Below are 13,269 nucleotides of genomic sequence, written 5' to 3'. Positions count from 1 at the left end.
ATTCCTGGCCCCAAATCCTCCATCTTTCTTGAGGGCACCATACATAAACATATTTTCTAAAGAAAGGCTCAGAATCTGCCGTCATCTTCACTCAGAAAATTGGTCATCAGTGAAAGATTTTCAAAGCTAATCCACTACTCAAACTCAACACTGCAGAACGTGAATGGGAGACAGCTCTCTGTCTCCTGGCATTTCCATACTGTGAACGGCACAGGATCATAAAAGTCCTTGGAGTTAGAGCTGTACTCCCATAATTAAATTATAGTTATGGAGATGGCCTGGGACATGCTGCCTGTCAACATCAAATGGGAGAGAACAGAAGGGGAGTGGGAGAAGGCAAAAGCTAGTGAAGTAGATCATGATTGTAATCTATCTACGTGGATGCTGGATAATTTTAATTGTAGCGATACAGTTCATAATTTCCAATCAGATTTCTGCCTTGGTGAACTAATTTTTCAGAAGTGGCATTGCTGTGCATCACAGGCCAAGAGTTCATGCTGTGGCTTTGAACAGAGACCAACTAATCTGCAGAACATTTTAGCAACGCAATTACAATGTAAGAGCACTACATTGTAAAATTACTTCTCTATCAGTTGAACATCAGGCTATTAAAAGTAGTACAAAAGACAGAAGAAAGAACAGCCTTTTCAACTACTCCACTTTCCTATTTTTGGAGATGTATTTCTTTATTATCCTAAAATACTACAAGCAGTAATAATTTATCTGTTCTCCATTGTAATCGTGATATTAAAATAAAATAATGTGCAATTAATATCCTCTTTAATGATCCCTTCTAGAAAGATAATCACTGCAATAACGATGCATCGCATAAGGGCAGATAATTTTAATAACTTGAAAGAATACACTAAGGATCTCTCTACATTGTTAACTTCGGATTTAATAATTATTCTGGTCTGAACTGTGAGATTCATGGAGAACAACTGCTGCTAATGGGAAATTATGCATTCCCTAGACACCTGTCTACAGTGTATTTCACGAGAGAGAGTTGCAGCTTTCCTTTATGCTGATGACAGTAAATCAAAGTGACCCAAACTAGACTGTAAGGAAAGAGGAGAAAGTGATGATAACTGATTGAAACTTGGTGTTTGGCTTCTATTTTGGTATTCAAAAAGATGTTCCAAACTAAAACAAAACAAAACAAAAGAAACTGAAAAATTTTGTTTAGAAAAAAAGTTTTTTAAAAAATATTTTGTTTAGGGATAAAAAAATATTGTTTTTTTTTTTTTTCTTTAAATCATGCCAATACTGCAGAAACCCCCAGTGATACCTGATTTTGCTGCATGGAAAACATGGATATTCCAGGTCTCCAACAGCCTAGTAAATACTTATTAAGCAAGTGAAGTCCTACAATGCAGTTGAAGATCCTAAGAAAACAACAGTTTTTTAGGCATTTTATAATTTTCCAATAAAAATTCTATTTCCCATGTGAAAACTATCACAGATTTCCTGAGCAGTTCCAAGTCTTATTTCCAGGGAGCTATTCTTTCTGTATAGTCTCATTTTCAGTACCACACGAGACCAGATGAGCAATATGTGTAGCTTATGTATTGTTCCGTAAACCCACCGCAGGGTGCAAGTGATACCTGCGCTGCAGCTACGGCAGCCTTGTCTGACCACGAGACAAAGCTTCCTGAGGGCAGGATTAGGAGTATTGTGCTTTCAGCACATCTTCAGAAATGTTTTTCTGAAGTAGGTGGTTTAAGAAAAGACTTAAAGACACACAGGCAAACTTAACAAGCAGCTTTTGTAACAATTTTCTGAGTATGAGATATGTTCTGGAAGGACTTAGAAAAATGATTCACAAATTTTAAAGACTGAATCTTTGCATAAACAGCAGAAAATCTTGTTGCTTCCTTGCTCCACATCTATTACTTTTACTCACTCTTTCTAGGACATCCAGACATCTTCACGGCACATTAACATTCAGCAATATTGAATATAAGGAGAAATTAGAGGTGTTCCCCTTTGTTCCTTCAAGCAGATCTTCTTTTCTGTTTCCTCCTCCCCGTTGCAGATGCCCCCAACAATGATCTCTCCTCATTTGGTTGAGCCGTGAAAGCTCAGAATAGTTCACACACATTTGCACATCTTCCCTTGGTCTGCCCTTGCTGGTAGATCCACTTAGTTTGTAAACCCATGTCTTTGTAATTAATAAATATGACTTGGAAATAGTTGTTAGAAGAGACTCAGAGACATTCCCTTAGAAGCAGGTTGTTGATGTCTGAAGCTTCTATCTGCTCCCCAGTGAAAAGCCCATACAAATCCTGCTCTTTTCGTATGCAGTTTTTATAAACACATTAAGTGCTTATTAAACTGGTCTGAATTATGAGTCAAAGGGTCCACAAGTCCTAAAAGCAGCCAGGTCTGCAGCCGAGTGACACAAACCAAAGGCCGCAATCTCACAAGAAACTGCAAACAGAATAAGGAAGAAGTTCAGTAATTTCATTTTCCATTTCAGACAGAGACAGGATCTTTCTGATTTGAAATGAGACTCCTTAGTCATTAAAAGATGTCTAGCTAGAGACACCAAAAAGCAAACTGTGTCCAGCCACAATGCATTTATTATTTATCCAACCCTATTTATATCTCATGCTGGGGGATTTACATGATAGACTGAATCCACATTTGTTCCTTGCATTCCTTCTCACAGCTGAGAAGATGCAATGAATCATAAAAGGTTCCATTGTTGCAATGTTTTGTCATGGTGTGTGTAATCAGCACAAACCCTATTAAAGAAGCTTCGGAGGATGAGAAGTTTAAATATTTAATGTTTTTCTGCCGATGATAAGTTTAATAATTAATGCTGCTCCTACCCTGGAAATGACAAATCATACAACAAGCATGCAGGATAAAAGAAACAAACACAGCTAATAGAGAAGGAAACTTTACTTAGGAGCTAGTAATTAAACACCTCTGTAGCATACCTCAGGATCCCCAAGTACTTTGAGGCAGAAGTAAATTCTGCCTCCTGACCCAAAGAGCAATTCTGTCCATCTATTAAGCTACCTACTTTTTGAAGGGATGCAGAAGATGAGGGATAATGAAGTTCTAGGCTTTACCTTGCATATGTGATATACAGACATTATGAGCCAAACTGTCTTAAAGACACCTGCACCCACAGGAGAGGAAAAGAACAATGTGAAAGCTGTTGTCCTTTGGTAGCCTGCACAGAGGAGCCGGCCGTTAAGTCATTTCAGAAACTTGCTATATGGCAGAGTAAGACTGGATCTGTGCCTGTTTACTCCTTTGTGTGGGTCTAAATGGAGAGGGAGCTACTCCAGCTCCAAGCAGCATCCACAAATACCAGCTCTTGGCACCCTCTGAATAATCTGTTTTGTAAGACAGTACCACCAGTACCTTTCTCTGAGTACATGCTCCTCCACATCCACTCCCACTGATGATCTGCAGGTAAACGCAACCTTCAACCCCCACTGACTTGTAGCTAAAAGCAAATTCAGCTCACGCACCGCTGTGCTTCAGTGCTGGACCACGCTTATGTAAATGCAACAGAATTAACACTGAAGCACAAAGCATGACAGTAATAAAATCTTCCGTGATTCACTCAATTTAGACACGCTTTCAAATGATTAGCATTAAAAGTCTGTCACACAAAGAGGGTGAGCACTTTCATATAGACAGTGCCACTATATCCTTCTCTCGGGGTAGAAACCGTTTTCCCTAAGCCCAGGTCTGAGATAATGCCATTGTGGGAGAAATAGGTATATCTAGAAAATGACTCATCTTACCTTCAGAGATGCCTGAACCAGGTCAAGCGACTCATTCCCCCTGCTGAAATGAAGACCAAGTCACACAAGACTAGTGTGACTATTTCAGACTGAGACACGTAACACTTTGCAGACATGTCCGTAGTACATCTACGCTGGTGCGCAGTCAGCAGTGCCAGGGCACGGGCACTGGAGCTCAGTCTGCTGCAACATCAAGCTGCTGGAGCGCTCCCTGACACCCTTCTGACCCACACCTCCTGGTGTGGGAATCCTGAGCGATTCTCAAGCACACGACCATTCCGAACAGCTAACCTGGATGGAGTCACCCTGATTTAGAGGCTAATGGAGCTGAATAACTCAGATGTGGTCAGACTGTGCCAGTTGACCTCAGGGTCCAAGAAAAGTACTGCCATGGTGTTGCTAACTAGGATAGGCGTAGCCTTCAGTCAGTAAGATTCAAGGGGTTTTTTTACACATTTCTTACACACTTTGCTACAAAAGATGTATTTTTATTTTATTCATCATCTACTCTTCTTGCTTTAATATCCTTTCTTAGAGTGGGCTTAGAGAATTTAGATGAGGAGATAAATTAACCTTCTGACAGTAGACAATGTACAACTGTGTGTGAAAGTCACAACTTTCCCAAGCTTAATCTTTTGCAATAAAACTAGATTAGGGTAAACAAGTGTTCACGCATACCCCTGGAAAATCAGATCAGACACATTAGCAACAGTCCACAGCTTTTTAAAGTCACTAACACTCAGACAAACATAAAGATGTTGTATTTTCCAAAGAACAGTTCCCTTAAAGCAGTAGCCTTCAAACTCTTATCTGAGGTTTTTCCTTCATCTTCAATGGAGCAACACAGTGTAGTAGTGTTTCTGCAGCATAACTTCAGCTGAGGGATCCAGCTCCCTGAAACCTTCTCAGTGACGCAATGACATGTCCTGCCAGGGTCACAGGGTAGTGTTCACTCAGGGCTCTATACCCATTCTGACTTTTTTGACCTCAAACAACTGGTACTGCTATAATTTGATTGTGCATCAGGGGGTTTTAGCTCAGCGGAAGGGCAGTATCCTAAAAGCTTGCTCTGAACCACAGAGGAAGAAACTCCAAGGTGAGACTTGATATGAGGTCTCAAAGTCAGGGCAGTATCTTTAATGAGGTCTTGATGAAGACTGGGTGTCACTTGCCTGCATGTAGTTCCTTGGTGGTCACCAGCACACAAGGGTTCTTCAGTGCTGTCTTGGTTAACAGCAAGACCTCCTGATATACAGGGCTTGTTGCTGTTGCTGTTAAGGTTAGTGCCGGCAGTTTGCTGAGAAACCACTTCAGGATGAAGGACAGCCTCTTCTTCCCCTTCAGAGAGCAGGGAGCAGGAGCCATCGCTGGTCTGGCTGCTATTTGATACTGGACAGTCCTGATTTTGAGGTGGAGAAAAGCTACCTGGCTGCACTGGAGGAAGATCTAAAATGCACTCATTCTCTATGTGGAGGTTTGCCAGCAGCTTCTTCTTTTGGTTTCTTGCTGTCATTCTCTGGAGAGCACAGGCAAGATCAGCAAGGCTAAGCAGAAAGGATAGACTGCTGACCCCCCAGATGAAAATCATCATGATGGATTTCTCAGTGGGCCGGGAGATATAACAGTCAACTGCGCTTGTGCAAGGTGAATGGTAGCAGGAAAAGCGCTCAGGAACAAAAAATCCAAAAAGAAAATATTGCACAGCTGCAAAGGCAGCCTCAAGTAGTGTCCTAAAAAAAAGATGAACAGTATATGCCCCAGAAAAATTAAGAACACTGAGGTTGTTTGCGCCACAATCTAATCTATTGACAGCAGCACTTCTACAGAGCTCCTTCGGGTTTGGGGGGCTTGATAAACCCTTATTCCCTTTGCATCCACGCACCAAGCAGTGCATTCTTACAATGTACATAGCCACCTTGTGCAAAACATAAATGCTGAACGCAGCATAAGGTAGCAGGATAGACACAGTCTGAATGAGCCAGAATCTGAAGTGAGATACGGGAGAGAACAAGTCATAGCAAACGTTGGAGCATCCTGGTTGCAGGGTGTTGCAGACGAAGCGCTCCTGTTCGTCTTGGTAGAGCGGATAGCCTGCTAACACCACCACTGCCATTCGCAGCAGAATCACTATCATTAGCCAGATCTTTCCTAGAAGAGAAGGTAAGAAAAAGAGTCAGAGCACTGAGAAGGAAGGGAAGGCAGGTAACGTAGTGATGCTTCTCTATACAAAAGACATTTGAAGAAATAGGGTCTGTTATCAGTCTCCTTTCCTAAAACCTCCACTTTGGCTTTGTTTTGACTGGGACTGAAACTCGTGTGAAAGTGTATTAGCTGACACATTCCATAACCTTCATCTAGACCTGGCAGTGTAGGAGTTTGATGTACAATGAGCCATGCCTACTGAAATCTCAGCCTAATGAAAACACTCTGAACATGTCCAAATCTGATAACAAGAGTTCACAAGTGAGTGAATAATCCCATTTCACTTAGAGTTCTTCCTTGAGGTTGGTTTCATACCTCTGCACCTGAGTTTTGTCCTATTTCAGTAATATAGATTAGCTAACACAGTATGAAACTCTTCTGGATACAAAAGATTTTTTCATGACATAGTATTTGTTCTTGGCCATGACATTTTATGTAAAGTTTACTATAGCCAACAAAATCTCTCTGTTGTGTCTAGACCAGTATTGACTAGAGAGCTAGTTAATAGGTGCTATTAGCAAAGTTATGCAAATGTCTTCTACAAATACACGTTTGTGTGCGCGCATGTGCACCCCAGTCATTTCTCTCTGCTGCTTTTTTGGTTGCTCCATCTTGATCATGTCTTCCAACCTTCATTCACCTTGGTGTGAGCTTCTCCCTCCATTCAGACCAAAAGCTCCCTTCTGTCTTGATACCAACATCAAGTGAAGCTTTACAAGTTTGGCATTTTCATACATTGCCTATTTCATCTTTCCCCAAATTCTTTCATATGAGTGCTTTAGTCTCGTCTTGGTCTCATCCACTTTGGTTGGAAAGATCAGGCCTTATCCATATTCCATTACACCAACAGCAGTGGAAAAAATCAGGCATTGGTACCCCACGTATCGTATCATTTGAAAGAAACCGTATTGTTCATGAGAGTTTCTTGGAGGATTTTGGATGGGGTAGGTTTTTATTAAAAATTTCTTGTAAAATTACACACACTGCTGTATTACTGACATAGTTATTTATAAAAAAAAAAGGAAAAAGAAAAAAAGAAAAAAATACTTTTCCTGGGCAGGATAGGAAGGCCTAGAAATATACTGTTATAATTGTCCAAAAATTAAAAATACATTCTGTAAAAACGCATGGAAAAACTCAACATCTGAAGTTAAGTTTAACACTGTAATTTCTCAAGTTTCCTTTTGAGTCCTCACGCTAGTTCCCTATATGGTTTTGAAAAAGTAATTTAGTTTAATAATACCCTGCTTTAATTTCATGTATTTTTAAAACATGCCAAGAAAAAAGAAGAAAACCCCCACACTTAGGAACAAAAAAAAATAAACCAACACCAAAACAAAGCAGAAAAGAGTGATAAGGTTAATTCTGGGCTTTAAGGAATAGTTAAGAAACCAGTTGTAACCACAGACAGAAAACCAGCAAGACTCAGTGACTAAAGAGAAGCATGTTATATGGAGTTAGTGGTTGAGAAATGCACTGAAAACCTCGTGTCATTAATAGTGATTGCACATCTCACATGCACACTAGGTTTTAAAGGCAGTTTGTAAAATAACACTAATACACATTCTAAAGGCTTATTAAAAATCCAGATCCCAAAGCATTTTTTCTATAAAATACCTGTTTATTTACCAGGTTATTATCTTGAACAACATTCTTTTCTATTTCCCATAAAGCTATTTCCCTGTAGCTGGTGTGAATTTTAAATATTCAAATATTTCTGCAACATTGTTTGATGCCTATTATTGCGCTGAACATGCAGTTTGAATGCCCCGTATAAACCATCGGTGGGTCGTAGACTCACTATGGGCTAGAACAGTAAAACTGCGCTCCGAAGTGGAAAAACTTCAGCTAGAAAAAAAGTTAAGGATATATAAGCTATATGAGACATCATCGGAGACACCTGTTGCTACTGGCAAAATAATAGATTCTCTAACCATAAATAAATTGAGGCCTTTCCCTTTTATCTTGAATCGCCTGAACTTTAGTGGTGGGTTTGCTGTGTTTTCAGCTTCCTGCCTGCTGGTGGACAGACTGTACCGTTACTCTCTTTTCCACATAGCCTGGGTCAACAGAAAACACCAGCTGTACAGAACCAGTCATCTTTAGCAAGCCATGTTTCATCCTTAGGTAGTGTTTTTTCCCTGCACGGACTTCAAAGTGTTTGAAGCACATTAGTTAATTAAGCTCAAAATACTACGTGCTATTTCACTATCAATTTTTAATTAGAACATGTACAATAGGGAGTGCTGCTTAAGAAAAATCAATGGCTCCTTAGGAAGTAGTTTAGCGTGACATACATTTTAGAGATAACCCCTCCTCGTATCACCTTCCCTAATGATTTGATCTTGATTAAACACACTAGAACAAGCCCCTGCACCAACCCCCCTGCGGCTGAGTTGGATGCTCCCTGCAATGCGCAGCACAAACTACAGCAGCTGTCCACGACTGGAGGCGAAGGGGCTTTGAAAGGCCCTGGAAAGTTTTTCTCTGGCTCACACTTTGCTCAAAGTAGCCCCTGAAAAAGGAACAGTGTCTTATTTAAATAAGAATTAAAAAAAGAAAAAAAAAAAAAAGGAGCACTCGGGCCACTGTTAGTTGAGGAAAATCAATTTGTATTTGGAGGTATTTTTAGATACTTGTGAACTTTGCTCCTTCGTAAAAATAAAGACCGAAAAGCAATGGTAATTAACCATAGCGGTAATAAACCACAGACTTCTTCCTGTAAAAGAGAGGGTTGGGTTTTTTTTCCCCTTCTTCAAACTTTTTAATTCATTGCTAAAGCTATTGCATACATTCTACTGTTCACTTTATGCGCTATAAATAAAACATTACTTCTGTGTGTTTTCCCCACGATCCCTACAACAACCATTAGAGCTGACTGGAAGCTCAGGCACCAAGAGGAGCCAAATTTGAAAACCTTGCCAGAATTTTTTCCATGAAGTTCAGAAAATATCAGAGGCAGAGTAGGAATCTATTTAACAAGAAAAGAAAGACATTAACCACTCATCACGTAACTATCTAAATAACAACTTCTTACTGTGAAGATCTCAGAGGTGCAGCTAGAAATTAGTCAATTATCAGTAGGACACCTGAGTGGCGTCAGGATATGGAGCAGCAAAAGAAAGAAGAGAGCTTTTTAAAAGTACTTACCTACAATAGTCACATTATAGTTGAGTGTGACAATCAAAAATCCCAGCGAGTCCCAGTGCTCCATGTTTGAACAGGTTCACAGCACTTCCGACTCCTGATGCCCTAACGATTTTGGCATTTCCACAGGAGATTAGACCTAAACAGGGAATAAAGGAAAAAAATAATAGAGAAAGGAATTTTTGGTAAGAGTCAACGATGGAAATGAGAAACCCAGCCACAGCAATGTATTGATGAAGGATTATCTTGATGATTTGAACAAGACTGTTAGCGTGGGGTTTTGGAACAAATCTTCCTAAGGCTGGATCGGTTTGTCTTGCGAAAGCTCTAGCTCTCAGATCCAATTGCTCCTACCTCTTTTGTGGATCCTCTGTCCAGACAACTGCAAGTAGGCAAACAACAACAGGAGTGATCTCTGCCATTGTAGACTATTCTTACCCTCCCAGGGCACACCAGCCTCCTGGCATTGCTGAGATATTTCAGCAATGAAAAGACAGGGAGAGGGGAGAGAGGGAAGAAAAGCATAGACCAGGAAATAACAGGCAGCTCTCTGTCTCTCCATGAGAATTGCAGATGGATTATAGAAGGAAAGGGGATAGAAAAGGACAAGCATCCCGATGTTTGAAAGGCACTTTCAGTTCAGCTCACTGGAAGCTATCCCATTGCAATTTTCCACAGCAATTTTATTTCCAAAACACAGCCTTCCTGACAGGACATCATGGCCCTGTCAATCACAGCCCCACCAAATTTCCTCCTGTGTGCTGAGCCAGGCAGAGGGGTGAGTGTCCCTGTGGGCAGGGTGAAAAAGAGGGGAAGCTTTAAAAAAAAAAAAAAAAAAAAAAAAAAAAAGGAGGCTGTTTTTTTGGTTTTTTTCAACACCCCACAAGTCACTTACTTTTCATTTATGTCAGTTCTTTCTGCCTAAACCGCTTGGTACTCTGGATATCACTCAAAAAATCCTAGGGCTGATTACCCAGCAACCTGAAAGCCCAGCAAGGGTCTGCAGCAATGATGGAGCGAGCTGTCTCTTCGGAGCAGGACACCCCGCGGGGTGCACGGTCCTTGGCTGCAGGGTGCAATTGCACAGCATGCCCTTCACACCGTGTGGCTGCACTGTACCCCAGGAAGTCTTATTTCCATGGGTGGAAATGAGACTCCCAGCTTTTCCTTCCTCACCCCCACCATACCCAGTTCCCTTGGGGAAAATCATCTGCTACCATTTTCCACCCACTGTTCAACTACTTATGGGATGTTACTCTGCCCTTTTAATTCATGCTTTAATAGGGACAAACATATTATGGACACTTATTGTCAGAAAATCTTATTAGTAACCAGAAGAACAGCAGAAAAAGGAGTCTGCATGTGATATAGCAAGGGAGAAAAGCGATGTCGTGACAGCCTGACACCTTGGGGCTGCCAGCAGCCCGGGCACAGCCTTGTTGCTCATGTACATGGACCCACGGCTCCGTTCCTGGTGGGGGCAAGATGAGTCGGCTCAGACAGGGAGCTGTGTGCTGATCCTGCATGAGTTATGGTCAGTGTGACAAGGCTGAGCTTTATGATTGACCACGCCTTACCCGGAAAAAAGGTAAAACTAATCATTTAACAAAGAAAAATGTAACTGTACAAAGACCATTTCTCCCCAGCTCTCTGCTCACAGGGCAGAACGCACTGAGCATCCTTTCTGCAGTGAGCCCCACCATAAGGAAACCCTAAAAGTGGAGTTTGAAAGGGTGGCACTTAAAAACTCTTCATCCATTAACCGTGTGACAAGATTTTTAGCTGCAGTAGTAAATACAGGAGTTTTCTTGGTTTCAGAATTGTTTTACATAAAGTATTTGCCAACCAACCATTTTTTCTGTTAACGAGTTTTATTTATGGTGTGTGATGATGGTTTTAGCTTCATTTCCCCCCCGTACACCTTTTTTTCAGACAGATGTGTGTGTGAGGAGAGGGAAAGCTGGAGGAAGGGAACAGAGGAAAGGTGCAAATGGCCAAGATATAAATTACGCTGAGATATGAAGGTATTCCTGGTTAAACATCCTTTGTCAAAAATAGAGTCAGGAATGCCGAGACGGTGGCAGGGTATGAATGCTCAGCAGCTGCATCCACACAATAGACTATAAATTGTCTCTGTCAATATTGCCAGTTAAAATATCCTCGCCTGTCGTTAACTGTGAGAGACCTCTACCATTTGTGAGCTAAGGATACCAGCTCAGGATTTAAGCCTCCAAACTGTTGCCTGCAGGACTAAGCCAGGCGACAACATCTGATCCCGCAGCAGGACGTGCTGAGGTAGGATGGCCTGTTTTTTTCTAAAAGAAAGCAAGCAACATCACCCTCCAGACTCACCACGCAGCCTAACTTAAGGATGGGTTTACCTCAGAAAGCTTAAATTCTGCATTGGCTTTTCCAGACAACTTTAGCTTTTTTATTTTAGCTTTTCCAGACATGTCGTATCTTACTTCAATCCAACACTTCTCCTTTTTGTGATGTGTCTTCTTCCCACATTCAGATTAGGAAGAGACCCAGACCGTCTAACCATCTGTGACCCTTCAGACCCCACTTGGATTTATTGCACCCAAAGGCTTCTACTGGCTGTCGTCTGGAGCTGTTTGGCCAAAGAAAGGCAGGGAACATATAGCCAATGCCAGGGCACTGCCCTCAGGGGCACTGCAGCAATAAAAAACTGCCTTTGAAGGACCAATGTGTCTGTAGAAGGACAAAAACACAGGCCTGCTTTCCTCTACAAGTGCCCGTCATCAGTCCAGCTTTGGGCTACAGGCTACAGTGGTCGTTATAAAGTGTTTGGTCTGCTAAAACGTAGACTGCAGTTCCTTCATGCCTTGACTCAGCACCATCTTTCAGCCCAGGGTTCCCATCTGAAGATACTCCATATTGTACCTGAGGATACTCAGCGTACAATTCCCCTCATTTTTTATTTATCTGTAGGTGTTCCCTGTATTTCCTGTTCATTTGTAAATACTGTAAGTAAACAGGGAGAGCAATACTACAGACATGGATACAGTAGCGGGGGGACTCCAGCTCTGCAGTGCCACCAGTTGGCACAGCAGCATCTTCCACACCAGAAGACAGGCACGTGGTGCACAGCCCCATCCTGCCGTACATGCTCCAGTGCTAGAATCTCACAGAAAACCATTCCCAGGCTGTAATAAAGTTCAGTTGTCAAATCTGTGAACTTGCATGGAATTCTAGTTAAAGAAGAGAGAAGACAGGCAGAAAAAATGGACGTGGCTTTGGGTAAAGCTAAATTTTGAAATCCAGCAGTATCTCATCACATCTGATTTTAGAAGGGGTCCTAAAAGCCACTGGAAAACTTTCAGAGACCAACAATGAAATATAAGAAGATGCAATTAAATCTATTTTAAAATCCACGACTGCCATCCACATTTCTAACCCGTTACCACAGATCCAGGGCTTGATCCCACAAAAATTCACAGATGTGACTCCATCACTGCGAGTGACCCACCGAAACTTTCCGAGCGACTGGAACTGCATTTCACTGTGGACCTGTGTCACGTCCCAGGCTAAGACCCAGGTTACTTGTCACAAAGCCCAGCAAAGACACTTTACTCAGACCTTGCCTCAGAATGACATCCAGAGGTGAAGTACAGTTAGCTTGAAGCCACTGCAGGGCTTCCCAATCTGGCAGCAAATCAGTCACCTGAAGGGTGCCACAGTGTGTATCACAAGCCAAAAAGCTTCAGAAGCTAGAGGCATTCCTCTGGTAGAGCAAATCCCAACCACATCTGTCCTACCCAGTCAGCACCTACACTAATGACATGGAAGTGCAGGGAAGTGGGAGTTACTACAGGAGATTGCATCCTACGTAGCACCTGACAATAAAGAAACCTCCTTCTACCAATTTCATTAACATCAAGACAAAACAGGTCAGCATAGCAGCCTCCTTAATAAAGAAGGGGATCTGGCATTTCAGTCCAGGTTCTTTGGCAGATTGTTATTCAAGAAAGAAAGAAAAAAAACAGATGCATATCTAATATTCTCAAGTCTAATTTTAAAATCTATTTAGAATTTTTCTAATTAGCAAAAATGATGTATTAGTGACCAATCTTGCAGTAGATCTAGCTACTCAGAAGGTGATCTGTAATTTCAGGAAAAAAATAATCTGTTC

The 13,269-nt window shown here is 41.5% G+C and overlaps 1 protein-coding gene across 1 annotated transcript; it reads right to left on the bottom strand.

Annotated features, from left to right (window-relative positions):
- Positions 1-4,728: 4,728 nt before the first annotated feature.
- GJD4 (gap junction protein delta 4) lies at positions 4,729-9,183 on the bottom strand. The gene is made up of 2 exons (XM_054192615.1): positions 9,120-9,183; positions 4,729-5,915 (listed from the first exon to the last, which is right to left on the bottom strand). The coding sequence occupies exons 1-2, from the start codon at positions 9,181-9,183 to the stop codon at positions 4,729-4,731; spliced, it is 1,251 nt and encodes a 416-aa protein (XP_054048590.1).
- Between the last annotated feature and the right edge of the window lie 4,086 nt (positions 9,184-13,269).

Source organism: Rissa tridactyla, chromosome 2 (assembly GCF_028500815.1).
Source record: "Rissa tridactyla isolate bRisTri1 chromosome 2, bRisTri1.patW.cur.20221130, whole genome shotgun sequence".
NCBI lineage: Eukaryota > Metazoa > Chordata > Aves > Charadriiformes > Laridae > Rissa > Rissa tridactyla.
This window is presented reverse-complemented; position numbering and strand designations above follow the sequence as displayed.

Bases quoted from the DNA above. Each gene is read 5' to 3' on its own strand.
- GJD4 (XM_054192615.1), bottom strand. From the start codon at position 9,183: ATGGAGCACTGGGACTCGCTGGGATTTTTGATTGTCACACTCAACTAT. The intron at 5,916-9,119 runs GTAAGTACTTTT...CTTCTCTTCTAG, and splicing joins CTATAATGTGACTATTGTAG to GAAAGATCTGGCTAATGATA.